Source organism: Chiloscyllium plagiosum, chromosome 41, assembly GCF_004010195.1.
Source record: "Chiloscyllium plagiosum isolate BGI_BamShark_2017 chromosome 41, ASM401019v2, whole genome shotgun sequence".
Classification (NCBI taxonomy): Eukaryota; Metazoa; Chordata; class Chondrichthyes; order Orectolobiformes; family Hemiscylliidae; genus Chiloscyllium; species Chiloscyllium plagiosum.
Window position 1 is genome coordinate 3442071 of NC_057750.1, and position 15826 is coordinate 3457896.

Here is a 15826-nt window from a genome sequence, read left to right on the forward strand (position 1 = left end):
CTGTCCTCATGACTTGTCCGGACTTGTCCTACCTGCCCAGCTCCTTTTCCACCTATCCACTCCATCCTCTTCTCCCTGACCTATCACCTTCATCCACTCCCCCACTCACCTATTGTACTCTATGCTACTTTCTCCCCACCCCCACCATCCTCTAGCTTATCTCTCCACGCTTCAGGCTGTCTGCCTTTATTCCTGATGAAGGGCTTTTGCCCGAAACGTCGATTTTGCTGCTCCTTGGATGCTGCCTGAACTGCTGTGCTCTTCCAGCACACTAATCCAGAATCTGGTTTCCAGCATCTGCAGTCATTGTTTTTACCTCTTATACTGGAAACGTCGACTCTCCTGCAGCGCCACACTTTTGACTAGTAAAACTGTATGCATAGCGAGCAATAGTGACCTGTTAAGAGTGTGGCACAGCCAAACCCAACATTGTCTTTAATGGATAAAAGAATACTATTTACATAGCACCTTTCATGGTCTCAATATTTATTATAGTCTATTTCTTAGTTATGGTTGCTGAAGAGTGTTCAGGAATGACTGGTTGATTGGATTCAGCAGCACTCCCAAGGAAGTACAGTATTGTACTGAAAATGGTGAGCTTAATTTTTCCATAATGTGGAGGTGCCAGTTTGGACTGGGGTGGACATAGTTAAAAATCTCACAATGGGTGGCACGGTGGCTCAGTGGTTAGCACTGATGCCTCACAGCACCAGGGTCCCAGGTTCGATTTCAGCCTCGGGCGACTGTCTGTGTGGAGTTTGCACATTCTCCCCGTGTCTGCGTGGGTTTCCTCCGGGTGCTCTGGTTTCCTCCCACAGTCACAAAGATGTGCAGGTCAGGTAAATTGGCCATGCTAAATTGCCCATAGTATTAGGTGCATTAATCAGAGGGAAGTGGGTCTGGGTGGGTTACTCTTCGGAGGGTCGGTGTGGACATGTTGGGCCAAAGGGCCTGTACCACACTGTAGACAATCTAATCTATAGTCCAACAGGTTTATTTGGTGTTGTGTGATTTATAATTTTTCCATAGTATAAAGAACATGGGAAATAGAACATAGGACAGTACAGCACAGGAAATGGCCCTTCAGCCCATGACATGCCCAACATGATGTCAAATCAAACTAATCCCTTCTGCCTGCCTTTGGTCCATTTCCCTCCATTCCCAGCGTATTCATGTGCTTATCTAAAAGCCCCTTAAATGCCTCTATAGTATCAGTCTCCACCAATACCCCCAACAGTGAATTCCAGACACCTACCACTTTCTGTGCAAAAGAAAAACTTGCCCCTCACGTCTCCTTTGAATTTCTCCCCCCTCAGCTTAAATGCATGCCCCTTAGTATTAGACATTTCAACTCAAGGTTGACAGAATCTTTTTTCCCCAATTTATGCATCTCATAATTTTATAGACTTCTATCAAGTCTCCCTAAATAGTGAGAAAGTTTGAAGAATATGGAGAGAATGAGAAAAGTAAGATTTTCGATATAGAGAAAAACAGTCCAATGTTTCCCATTACATTTCAAAAGCAAGAAGTAAATCTTGCAAGTGGTCACCAAAAGACGTGACCATCTGTCACTAGTATCCTTATACACAAACAAAGAAGGACACCACTTCCACTGATACAACACCTCCATCCTAGGACAAGCTAAACAGAGACATGCATGGGAATTCCTAGAGGCCTGGCATTCAAACCAGTGCTCCATCAATAGACACATCAACTTGGATCCCATTTACCAACCTCTGAGAAAAGGAATTGGAAATGATATCACCCACCTTGACAGAGGAAGGCACATAAATAGAAAGCAGGACAGAACACAGTACTTCAATAGAGGCTCACTGATGATGTTACTTAGCATCGTGACGAAATGTCTGAGAATAAACCTACCAGCTCACCAAGCAAACGTACAACCTGGACCTCAACCTCAGCTACAAATCTTCTCAAATATTTGTGAGTTGTTTTAAGCAGGTGTACAGTGGATATTCCAGGAGTGATGCAGCTGGTCAAACCACTTAATTTTAAATAAAACAGAATGTATTTACAAGATTACCAAATGAAACACAAACAAAAGAGAACAGAGTACTGAATAAGTTAACATATCTGAAAACTCAACAGATCTTCCCAACTTAATGATGCTGTTCCCAATACTTGCAACAATCCCCATAAACACCCCTTGGCACAAAAGGTAAAATCAAACACAGGGTCTTCTAGCAGAAATGGCAGAGAGAGAGCGTGGACCTGCTTCTTTGGGTACAGCTTTAAAACTGCCTGACTGCTTTTAGTGAATAGGCAGACTGCCAAAAACCAAACCAAACCAGAGTAAAGCCGAGCTGGGAGAATTGACCGCTCCCCTTTCATTTTAAAAATGTTTTTTTTTAAACTTAAAAGCCTTTTGCCTGAGGCAGTATCTGTTAGCTATAATCAAATTGGCCTCAAATTCCATCGAAAGCCAGACCTTTCGAAATTGCTGCTTTTGTGAACTCCCTGGGAAAAAATAGCCAAGGACAATATAACCTTGTTAAAGGATCAGCATCATCACATACCTCAACAGGTAATGTCAAAAATTAGAACTGGATACATCAAATGACATATTCCATTCTTTAATATTAACATTCCTGATTCTAATGAGCCAAAAAAGAAATATAAACTAGGTACTCTGCTAAGTGCCTGAATTTCTAAGTAAATTGATCTGTGCAAATTAGAACTGGACGAATCAAAGATGCCTGAGCTGTGATGCCCTGAGTTTGTGTGGAACTCTATATAACCAGTCTCCGAGACACAGGTGAGGAAAAAAGGACGATACAGGATTTTTGCCGCTGGATTGTTAATCAGCTTATCTGGCTGGCAATGCATGTGTTTGGACATTGGACAACACCAAGATGAGATTTAACCATGTGTCTCCCCACAGTTTAAAAGGCCAGCTGTTTTCTGAACAACAGATTTGTAAGTCTCTCCCTCATTCAATATGTTGGATAATACAATTGGGTTAGTAGATATTGTGGTGTTGTCCATGGTTCAGCATCTTTTTAGCAGTTGTTGTTTATTGTGTCTCTACAGCTGAGCAAGCAATATGGTCCAGTATTCACTCTCTGGTTTGGTGGCACTCCTGTAGTGGTGTTGTGTGGCTTTGAGACTCTGAAAGAAGGTTTGATTGAGAGAGGGTATGATTTCAGCGGCAGGTATCTTTTACCGATCCTCAAAAAAGTTTCAGATGGCTACGGTGAGAAACCTGTTTATTCTCTGTTCAATTTACTGTTTCTGTTTATATCCCCACAAGGTTTCAGCATTTACTTAAATAAAATACAACACAGATGGCCATTACTCCATTGAGCTTGTATATTAGGTCATTTGATTTATTTATTATCACATGTATTTTGTTACAAAATACAATGAAAAGTGATGTCGAGAGTTGTCACTCTCCAGCACATTTTAAAACATAGAAAAATAAACCAAAACATAGAATATAAAAGACAGAAAAATAGAGAAATAAAGTTGAACTTTACAGTCCTTCTTGTTAAGTACTCAGCCATGGGCTTGGAGTCGCCAGCCAAGGTCCCCTTGCTGACCTGTTGGAACAAGAGTTGTCACTCTCTGGGGCCACCTTACCTCAACCAACACTACTGCCACCAGGAGTCCTCACTGCACCTCACCAACACAGCCATCACCAATGCTGCACCGGCCCAAACTGGATTCCGCTGCTAAGAGTCCGCTCTGGGCATACTTCACCGATGCAGCCACCATTGATGCTGCCAAGTCACGTAGTGGGCTCGACCTCCCCTCTGCCGCTTCCTTCATGAGTTTGTGCTGGATGCAGATGCTGTGAGGAACCCAAATGTGCCTCCACTGCAGCAGCCATGGGGACTTACCAAATGTCTTTCTTTTGACTTTTCCCTCATTATCTCAGTGATAATGCTAAATTTATGGTGCTTTGTTGTTAATTTAAAAAGTGAAAATAAAAACCGGGATATTCAGTTGTTTACTTTCATTCTTGTGGAACATGCTTTTACAAAGCAACTTTTCTATTATCATGTTATATCAAATATTTTAATAACCACTGAACTGTGTGCTTATGGAACTATATTTACTACCATTATGCAGAATAATGTGGCAGCCAATAAGTAATAAGTTGAATGATAAGTTAAGAACTGTTTTTGGTGATGTTGGTTAAGAGATAAATATTGGCTAAACCACGAGAAAACATTTGGATTTTTCATAAAATCCTGGGTTTCACATGGCACCTAAGGGACATTACTTCCTCGTTATTGCATTAGAAAGTGTCAGTTGACTGTCTACTCAAATCCTGTAGTGGAAGTTGAACCCACAATTTAACTTGCTGTTTTTTTCGAAACCACATACATTGGATGAAACTTGATTTAATATCTTTGTCTTAAAGATATTGCCAAATTCCCTCAGTATTTCACTGGGGAGGGAAGGATTTGTCCTGGGAGTCCTCAACATTGACTCCAGAACTCAAGAATCTTATTCATCAGGTTATCATGGGCAAGAAAACTTCCTGTTTATTACCATTTAGTGCACCCTGCTGCAACGCTCTCCTCTGAGTTGGTGAATCAGTATTCCTTTATGTTAAGCATCAAGTAGAAGCACTGTTGGTGGTAAAGCTACAGAATGCACTTTGGTGGGGAATGGATTTTGATGTCCCCCAAGAGTAGTTGCACCACTACTGACTGAACTGAGTCCTAAAGGAAATAACTGTTAGACTGGGTCTGCAGCAAATAGCGAGGGAACCAACAAGCGGGTTTGGAAGGAATGATCTTGGCTTAGTCCTTGTGGAGATGAAGTCCCATCTACACATTGAGGATACGCTCCATTGAACTTTGTGGCATATGGCCATACCAAATGAGAGAAATTTCGAACAGATATAGCACCTCAAAACTGGGCACCCATAAGTCACTGTAGGTAATCAACTTCAATAGAATTCTTTCTTGATTATGTGTTTTATTGAGATATGTCTCTTGATTAAACTTAAAAATATAAGCCATAAGCATTAAATTAGCCTGTAGCAGCATTTTATAGAGGAATAAGACAGTGCTAATTTCTGGGTCTGTAGATTGAAAGAAGCAAAAATAGCTTTTAGTAGAGTGATACACTCTCCTTGTTGGATATGGGAGTTTAGGGAGAGTTTACGTGTTACTGAGGATTATATCTGCAATGAATATCGTTGCTTGCAAATCCTATTAGATCGATTGGATTGATTGGAGTGACAGAAGAAATGAGGAATTTACAAGAGCACGAACAGCCAAGTTTTTGGTTTCGAGACTGGCTCAAATGCAATGAGGGGTACGTCGGGTTCCAAGAGTTCAATTGTGTTGGAGGACTCTCTCGTCCGAGGTACAGACAGACGTTTCTGTGGCCAGCAGCGAAAAATCAGTGGTTTATTACCTCCCTGGTGCCAGGATCAAGGGTGTCTCAGAGAGGGTGCAGAATGTTCTCAAGGAGGAGAGGGCCCAGCAGGAGGTCATTGTACACATTAGAACCAATGACATAGGAAGGGAAAAGGATGAGATTCAGAAGGGACAATATAGGAGTTAGGCAGGAATTTAGGCAGGTCCTCGAGAGTAGCAATATCTGGAATACCCCTTGTGCTGCAAGCTAGTGAGGGTAGGAATAGGAGGATAGATCAGATGAATGCATAACTGAGGAACTATGGGAGAAAGATTCACTTTTTTGGATCATTGGAATCTCTTCTGGGGTAGAAGTGACCTGTACAAGGACAGATTGCACCTGAATTGGAAGGGGTCTAATACACTGCAGAGAGATTTGCTACAGCTGCTCGGGAGGATTTAAACTAGTTAAGTAACGGGAGGACCCATGGAGATAATGAGGAAAGTGATCAATCTGAGACTGGTACAGTTGACAAAAGTCAAACAGTCAAGGCAGGCAGGGACAAAGCAGAGAACAAGGTAGGACTGATAAATTAAACTGCATTTATTTCATTGCAAGGAGCCTAACGGGGAAGGCAGATGAACCCAGGGCATGGTTAGGAACATGGGACTGGGATATCATAGCAATTACAGAAATGTGGCTCAGGGATGGACAGGACTGGCAGCTTAGTGTTCCAGGATACAAATGCTACAGGAAGGACAGAAAGGGAGTAGGTCAAGGGGGGCAAGAGGGGAGGGGGAGTGGCATTTTTGATAAGGGATAGTATTACAGTGAGGAGTTTCCTGAAAATACATCCAGGGAAGTTATTTGGGTTGAAATGAGAAAGGGATGATCACCTTATTGTAATTATATTATAGATCTCTAATAGTCAGTGGAAAATTGAAAAGCAAATTTGTAAGAGATCTCAATTATCTGTAAGAATAATAGAGTGGTTATTGTAGAAGATTTTAACTTTCCAAACATAGACTGCGGCTGCCATAGTGTTAAGGATTTAGATGGAGAGGAATATAAGTGTGTACAAGAAAATTTTCTGATTCAGTATGTGGATGTACCTACTAGAGAAGATGCAAAACTTGACCTATTTTTGGGAAGTAAGGCAGGGCAGGTGACTGAGGTGTCAGTGGGGGAGCACTTTGGGGCCAGTGACCATCATTCTATTAATTTTAAAATAGTGATGGAAAAGGAATGACCTAAAAGTTGAAGCTCTAAATTGGAGAAAGGCTAATTTTGACTGTATTAGGCAAGAACTTCCAAAAGCTGATTAGGGGCAGATGTTCACAGGTAAAGGGACGGCTAGAAAATGGGAAGCCTTCAGAAATAAGATAACACGAGTCCAGAGACAGTATATTCCTGTCAGGGTGAAAGAAAAGGCTGGTAGGTGTAGTGAATGCTGGATGACTAAAGAAATTGAGGGTTTGGTTATGAAAAAGAAGGAAGTATATGTCAGATGTAGACAAGATAGACCGAGTGAATCCTTAGAGAATAAAGGCAATAGGAGTATATTTAAGAGGGAAATCAGGAGGGCAAAAAGGGGCATGAGATAGCTTTGGCAAATAGAATTAAGGAGACTCCAAAGGGTTTTTACAAATACATTAAGGGCAAAAGGGTAACTAGGGAAAGAATAGGGCCCTTCAAAGATCAGCAAGGTGGCCTTTGTGTGGAGCCGCAGGAGTTGGGGGAGATACTAAACGAGTATTTTGCATCAGTGTTTACTGTGGAAAAGGGCATGGAAGCTGTAGAATGCAGGGAAATAGATGATGACATCTTGAAAAATGTCATATTACAGAGGAGGAAGTGCTGGATGTCTTAAAATGCACAAAAGTGGATAAATCCCCAGGACCTGATCAGGTGTATCCTCAAACTCTGTGGGAAGTTAGGGAAGTGATTGCTGGGCCCTTGCTGAGATATTTGAATCATGGATAGTCACAGGTGAGGTGTCAGAATACTGGAGGTTGGCTAATGTGGTGCCACTATTTAAGAAAGGTGGTAAGGACAAGTCAGGGAACTATAGACCGGTGAGCCTGAAATCAGTGGTGGGCAAGTTGTTGGAGGGAATCCTGAGGGACAGGATGTACATGTATTTGGAAAGGCAAGGACTGATTAGGGATAGTTAACATGGCTTTGTGCATGGGAAATCATGTGTCACAAACTTGATTGAGTTTTTTGAAGAAGTAACAAAGACAATTGATTAGGACAGAGTGGTGGATGTGATCTATGTGGACTTTAGTAAGGCGTTCGTCAAGGTTCCCCATGACAGACTGGTTAGCAAGGTTAGATCTCATGGAATACAGAAAGAACTAGCCATTTGGATACAGAACTGGCTCAAAGGTAGAAGACAGAGGGTGGTGGTAGAGGTTTCTTTTCAAGACTGGAGGCGTGTGACCAGTGGAGTGCCACAAGGATCAGTGCTGGGTCTACTACTTTACGTCATTTATATAAATGATTTGGATGTGACCATAATAGGTATCGTTATTAAGTTTGCAGATGACACCAAAATTGGAGGTGTAGTGGAGAGCGAAAAAGGTTATCTCAAATTACAATGGGATCTTGATCTGATGGGCCAATGGGCTGAGAAGTGGCAGATGGAATTTAATTTGGATAAATGCAAAGTGCTCCATTTTAGGAAAGCCAATCTTAGCAGGACTTATACACTTAATGTAAGGTTCTTGGGAGTGTTGCTGAACAAAGAGACCTTGGAGTGCAGCTTCATAGCTCCTTGAAAGTGGAGTTGCAGGTAGATAGGATAGTGAAGAATGTGTTTGGTATGCTTTCCTTTATTGGTCAGAATACTGAGTTCAGGAGTTGGGAGGTAATGTTGCGATTGTACAGGACATTGGTTAGGCCACTTTTGGAGTACTGTGTGTAATTCTGGTCTCCTTCCTATTGGAATAATGTTGTGAAACTTGAAAGGGTTCAGAAAAGATTTACAAGGATGTTGCCAGAGTCGGAGGATTTGAGCTATAGGGAGAGGTTGAATAGGCTAGGGCTGTTTTCCCTGGAGCATCGGAGGCTGAGGCGCAACCTTATAGAGGTTTATAAAATCAGGAGGACATGGATAGGATAAATAGACAAAGTCTTTTCCATGGGGTGGGGTGAGTCCAGAACTAGAGGGCATAGGTTTAGGATGAGAGGGAAAGATATAAAAGAGATATAAGGGGCAACATTTTCACGCAGAGGGTGGTACGTGTATGGAATGAGCTGCCAGAGGAAGTGTTGGAGGCTAGTACAATTGCAAAATTTAAATGGCATCTGGATGGGTATCTGAATAGGAATGGAGGGATATGGGCTGGGTGGTGGCAGGTGGGATTAGATTGGGTTGGGATATCTGGTCAGCTTGGATGAGTTGGACCGAAGGGTCTGTTTTCATGCTTTACATCTCTACAACTCTAACCATAATTAGTAACTTCATGACTTGGCATATTTCCTGCTCTATCACTATTACCAAACTGCATGACCAACCATGGTTCAGTGAAGAATGGAGAAAGGCATGCCAGGAGCAGAACAAGGCATCAACTTGTATCTACACAGCAATGTGAAAAATTGTTCAGCTTTGGCCTGTCCATAAAACACAGGAAGAATCTAACTCTACCAAATACCTCTATCGGTCTACTTCAGGCCATCAGAAAAGTAATAGAAGGCACATCAACTGTGCATTCAAGTGACATTGCTCAACAATAACATGCTCTTTGCTGGTCAGTTTGGGTTCCACCACAGTCACTCAGCTCCTGACGTTATTACAACCTTGGTTCAAGCATGAACAAAAGAACTGAATTTCAGAGGTAAGATGAGAGTGACTTCTTTTGACAACAAGGCAGCATTTGATTGAGTATGAAATCACTGGGCACTATCAAAGGAGTTGAGTCAATGGGAATTAGAGAGAATCACTCCATTCATTGGAGCAATATCTAGCAGAAAGGTAGATGGTTGTGGTTATTGAAGGTCAATCATCTCAGGACATCACTGCAGTAGTTCCTCAGTATTCAGCTACATCATCAATGACCATTCTTCCATCAGAAAGTGGGGATGTTGGCTAATTATGAACAATGTACAGCAGTATCTTTACTGCAGCTATGAAATGGGGCTGGATAAGCTCGGGTGTTTTCTTTGGAGCATGGAAAGCCAAAAGGGAATCTGATTGAAGTATATAAGTTTATAAGGGGCAAGAAAAGGGTAGATCAAAAAAAAAGCTTTTCCCTTTATTTGAAGGGTCAATAACAAGGGACCCTAATTGTAAAGTGAAAGTCAAGAGGCTTAGATGGGATTTGAGGAGAATATTTTTTCAACCATTGAACTGAAAATTTTGTCTCAGGTAATTTTCACTCATATTAATATCTTTCATGTAGGGATTGCCTTCAGTAATGGTGAGAGATGGAAACAACTTCGGAGATTTTCTCTCAGCACCTTGAAGAATTTTGGAATGGGAAAAAGAAGTATTGAAGAGCGGATTCAAGAAGAAGCACAGTGCCTGGTTACAGCTATCAGGAACAAACAAGGTTTCTGACTAAAGTAAAATAATATTCAGAAACAAATCTGTCTTAGAGTTATATAGCATGGAAGCAGATCTTTCAGTCCAACCAGTCCACACCGACCGTGTTCCCAAATTAAACTAGTCCCATCTGCCTGCACTTGGCCCCTATCCCTCCAAACCTTTCCTATTGATGAACTTATTGAAATGTCTTTTAAACTGGATGTAGGTTTGCTCACTGAGCTGGAAGGTTCGTTTTCAGACGTTTTGTCATGATACTAGATAACATCATCAGTGAGCTTCCAGTTGAAGCACTGGTGGTATGGCCTGCTTTTTATTTATGTGTTTAGGTTTCCTTGGGTTGGTGATGTCATTTCCTGTTCTTATTCTCTGGGGGTGGTAAATGGGATCCAAGTCAATGTGTTTGTCGATAGAGTTCCGGTTGAAATGCTATGCTTCTAGGAATTATTGTGCATGTCTTTGTTTGGCTTGTCCTGGGATGGATGTGTTGTCCCAGTCAAAGTGGTGTCCTTCCTCATCTGTATGTAAGGGTACTAGTGAGAGTGGGTCATATCTTTTTGTGGCTAGTTGATGTTCATGTATCCTGGTGGCTAGTTTTCTGCCTGTTTGCCCAATGTAGTATTTGTTACAGTTCTTGCAAGATATTTTGTAAATGACATTAGTTTTGCTTGTGGTCTGTATATACTTTCATCCTTTATAAAAACAAAAGAAACCCTGTCATTTTGTATCTCTTAAGTTTAAAAAAAGACTTGCATTTAAATACTGTCTTTCAAAACTTTGAACCAATGTATGAGCATATGAATTAGGAGTAGGGTTCGGCCTTTCAGCTCCTTCAGCCTGCTCCATCATTCACTAATGTCATGGCTGATCTGACTGTAATCTTAAATCTGCATTTCTCATAGAGTCATAGAGATGTACAGCACAGAAACAGACCTTTCGGTCCTACTCGTCCATGCCAACCAGATATCCCAACCTAATCTAGTCCCACTTGCCAGCACCCGGCCCATATCCCTCCAAACCCTTCCTATTCACTTTTCCAGGTTGAACTACATCTGCCACTTCTCAGCCCAAATCTGCATCCTGTCAATGTCCCATTGCAACCTACAACAGGCCTACACAATATCCAGAATTCCACCAACCTTTGTGTCATCAGCAAACTTACTAAGCCACCTTTCCGCTTCATCATTGAAGTTATTGATAAAAATCACAAAGAGCAGAGGTCCAAGAACCAATCCCTGGGGAACACCACTGGTCACCGAGCTCCAGGTTGAATACTTCCCATCTACCACCACTCTCTCTTCTATGGGCTAGCCAATTCTGTATCCAGACAGCCAGATTTCCCTGTATCCCATGCCTTCTTACTTTCTGAATGAGCCTACCCTGTGGAACCTTGTCAAACGCCTTGCTAAAATCCATGTACACCACACCCACTGCTCTACCTTCATCAATGTATTTTGTCACATCCTCAAAGAATTCAATAAAGTTTTTGAGGCATAACCTGCCCCTTAGCAGGGCATGCTGACTATCTCTAATCAAATTATGGTTTTCCAAGTAGTCATAAATCCTGCTTGGAGTAATAGAGGAGTGCACCAGAGCACCTCTGTGGAATATTGACAGTGGGGGTGAGGGAGGAGATCTGTTTGGTGGTCATACTCCACCGGAGGTGGCAGAAGTAGTCGAGGATGCTACTTTGAGCTGGAGATTAGTGAGGTGAGAAGTGATGACAAGGGAAGCCGTATTGCTGTTCGGGGAAGGAGAAGAACTGGTGAGGACAGAAGTGCAGGAGATGGGTCAGGCATGGCAGAGGTCCTTATCAATATGAGGAATCCTTGGTTGACCAAAAAGGAGATGGGGGAGGTTGGAGGCATGCAGGTGGAAACTGGCAACATTGAAACAGATGCAACAGAGACAGAGAAACTGTGAGAATTGAATAGAGTCTGTGCAGGAAGCAGGATGTAAGGAAGTATAGTTGAGGTAACTGTAGGTGTTGCTAGGTTTGTCATGGATATTGGTGGACTGTCTGTTTTTGGAAATAGAAAGAAAGTCAAAGAAGGAAAGGAAAAATCAGAGGGACCATGTGAAGGCGAGAGAAGGACGGAAACCGGAAACGAACTGATTTAAATTTTCCAAATTCCAGACAAGCACTTAAAGTAGCACATCTACACCTTTAACCACCCTTAACTAGAATATATCTAACTGTGCCTTAAACATATTCAAGGATCTGTTTCAACCAACTTTTTTAGGAAGAGAATTCCAAAGACTGTCAAACCCCTGAGAGAAAGCAAAGGTTGCCTTACCTTTGTTTTCAATAGTGACCAATAGTTCTAGATTTTCCTATAAGAAGCAATCTCTCTACGTCTATCCTTTAGGGTCTTTATATGTTTCAATCAAGTCACATCTTACTCTTCTAAACTTCAGCAGTTCAAGCTTAACCTTGAGTAACTTTTCTTCATAAAACTCCAAAACTCAGGCATTGATCCAGTAAACCTTCTCTGAATTGCATCCAACATAATTCCTTAAAATAACATGACCTGTATTGTGCACAATAATCCAGATGCAGTCTCATCAGTGCCCTGTATAACTGAATCATACCTTGCTACTTTGATATTAAATTTCCCTTGCAGTAAGTAATAACATTATATTGGCTTTCCTAATTACTTGTTGTACCAGTATACTAATGTTTTGCAAATCATGCATAAATACACCCAGATTCCTCTATATCTCAATATGCTTTCAAACAGATAGGATCTTCATTAGAAATGTAAATTTATGATAAAGATACATATTTTATAGGGTGCTATCACACAATTCATCATTGAAATGCAGCCAGTAGTCTTGAACTGTTAAACACAGCACCACTTCTGCATAGTATCTCACAAACACTGTGAGTCAAATAAGAATTAAGTGCTGATGATCAAAGATGACAAGTATCTATTTAAACACATAATGGCTAGTGAAAATAGTGATTTGTGAAGATGTAAGTACTGTATTTGTTTTGCTACTAGCAGAGATCGGAGATTTCAGACAACATTCCAAAGGTTAAAACTAAACTTCACCTCAGTTGTGGTTATGTTATTACCTGCTGGAGGCTGACTGTGAACAGATTGTATTAATTTAGCACTCCTTATGTAAAGAAAGCATTGAGTACTTTACTGAATGAGACAGTGAGAGGCAAATATGGGTGCAGAAATCATGCTTTAGAGAAAGATGTAAGTGTATTTTAAAAGCAACTATACACTGAAGATACATTGCTTAGCTAACCGGAGATTCCTCACGGTTCAGCTTCTCACTAACAGTGAGTAAATGAACCACAAGGATCAAGAATATCCAAGGCTTAATTCATTGAATTGGATGTTTTCAGCATGAGTGATGAGGTCACTACCATATGTTTAGCTCTTGGACCGCGGAGGTGAATAAATCACTTTTTCCCCAACTGCAATGAGTTACCTCACCCCCTCCCCCACTGAGAGGGCACGTAAATGGCAATTGAATGAGAACAGAATCACATTCATTAGTGATATCCCCATTATCAAACAGCTTGTTGACATTTTTTTTAAAACACAGGGTCGTCTTATTTTTAATAACTATTAATTGTTAATGTCTGCTTCTGAGTTGCTTGTATATCACTATATAACTTTCTAACGCCTTCTCTTTCAATGATATCAGAGCTCCCATTTAACCCAGATTTTCTGCTGAGATGCGCAGTGTCAAATATCATCTGTTCCATTGTCTTTGGAGACCGGTTTGAATATGAAGATGAAAGGTTTCTAACATTGATGGAAAGAACGGAAGGAATTAGCAATGCTTTCAGCAAACCTGGAGTGCAGGTACTTTAACTCTTTTGCAATTGTTATTGAAACTATTTCCAAACTAGATACATTTCCAGATTACATTCAAATATTGATTCAATAAAGAAATTGTGAAGACATATATGGGAGACAAATGGAACTTGCATGGAGGATTTCATTTCGTGAGGCTTAGCAAGATCTCTAACCGCATCTTACCAAACACACTTCATTAACTACTTACCCTATGCTGTCCTTCTCCCCTGATTGTAGCTAAACACTGTTACTGGAAGAACTTGCCACTTACCAGATATCCATCAAGAGACTGGTATCTCTTTCATTCATGCCATCTTTAAAAGGCTGCCGTACACCCAGCCAAATGTTGGCAATCTGGCAATACTTATTACTGGTAATGTAATGGAACAGCAGCCATCAAACTGTACTGTTCACGGCACATAGCCATGATTGACACTCCCTTGCACATCCAACCCCAATCTCTCATCGTAGTTGTGTTTATCCACCAGACCACACAGTGTACCTGTCTTAAGCCACATCCCATCCTGTCACCCTGAGTCACCTATACTCTATCCCAATGTAGACCCACATCTTATTGTTCTTGATGAAAGGCTTTTGACCAAAATGTCAATTCTCCTGCTCCTCGGATGCTGCCTGTAATGCTGTGCTTTTCCAACACCACACTCTCGACCTACATCTTATCGTTGTCCAGTATGGGATCATTACAGAAATGCAACTATTGGACAATTACAAACATGAGCTTTTACTTATAGCCAGCAAAAACAAATACAAACAAAACGAATGGAGGATCGGTTCGGCCCCACATACATACCAAATGCGAGCATGATGACCAATCCTTATTTTACGGTCCTCTGTGGCTGCTGCACTCAGCTCTCATCTACTGCATCCAGTGTGAATCAAGTCCCATCTGATTTGTAACACTTGATGTAGCTGAGCACTGTCATGCACAAAGAGAGCTTCAACCTTCTAATGTCCTCATCATCCTTCTTGGAAGATTGCTTCTGTTCCCCCAATTTCCTTAGCAATCAACACATCACCTTGGTGTTTGCTGCACTAGTGCAAAGCACAACATGCTAGGAAGATCCAATAACACACTGTCCAGAATATAGCTGCAGCGCTCCCAGACTAGTCCAAACAATGGAACTGCCTTGGCCCTGGTCATCCGTAAAGTGATCGAAGGTGTCATCAATAGTGTTATCAAGCAGCACTTGCTCAGCAATAATCTGCTTAGTGATGCCCAGTTTCGGTTCCACCAGGGCCACTCAGGTGTTGACTTCATTACAGCCTTGGTTCAAACATGGACAAAAGAGCTGAATTCCAGAGGTGAGGTCAGAGTTACAGCCCTTGACAGCAAAGCTGCATTTGAGTGAGTATAACATAAAGGAGTCCTAGCAAAACTGGAATCAGTAGGTAGCGGGGGCAAACTCTCCACTGGTTAGAGTCATACTTGGCACATAGGAAGATGGTCATGATTGTTGGACGTCAGTCATCTCAGCTCCAGGACATCTCTGCAGGAATTCCTCAGGATAGTGCCCTATGCCCAACCACCTTCACTTGCTTTATCAAAGCCATTTGATACATACATGAATAGGAAAGGTTTGGAGGGATATGGGCCAGGAGCAGATAGGTGGGACTAGTTTAGCTTGGGAATATGGTCAGCATGGACTAGTTAGACCGAAGGGTCTGTTTCCATGCTGTATGACTCTAAGATGTCTAAGAAGACTATTCTTGCAACAGAAGGTCAGAAATTAGGATATTTACCAATGATTACACAATGTTCATCACTGTTTGCAACTCCTCCAATATTGAAGCAGTCACGTTCAAGTGCAGCAAGATCTGGACAACGTCCAGGCTTGAGCTAACAAATCACAAGTAGCATTCACATCAAGTGCCAGGCTATGATCATCACCAATAAGAGACAACCTAACTACTGCCCCATAACATTCAATGCTGTTGTCATCACAAAATCCCCCACTACCAACACCCTGGGGGGGGTTTCATTGACCAGAAACTTAACTGGACTCACCACATAAACACCATGGCCAAAAAAGCAGGTCAGAGGTTGAGAATACTGTGGTGAGTCACTTGCCTCCTGACTCCCCAAAGCCTGTCCCTCATCTAC

General features: G+C 41.6%; 1 protein-coding gene across 1 annotated transcript in view; it reads left to right on the plus strand.

Moving 5' to 3' along the window:
- Nucleotides 1–15826, plus strand: part of LOC122542683 — a 66507-nt gene that overhangs the window by 37988 nt on the left and 12693 nt on the right. The window contains exons 11-13 of the mRNA XM_043680660.1: nt 3052–3214; nt 9741–9890; nt 13550–13710. Coding sequence (XP_043536595.1) covers nt 3052–3214; nt 9741–9890; nt 13550–13710 — 474 coding nt within the window. The remainder of the gene's footprint in view (nt 1–3051; nt 3215–9740; nt 9891–13549; nt 13711–15826) is intronic.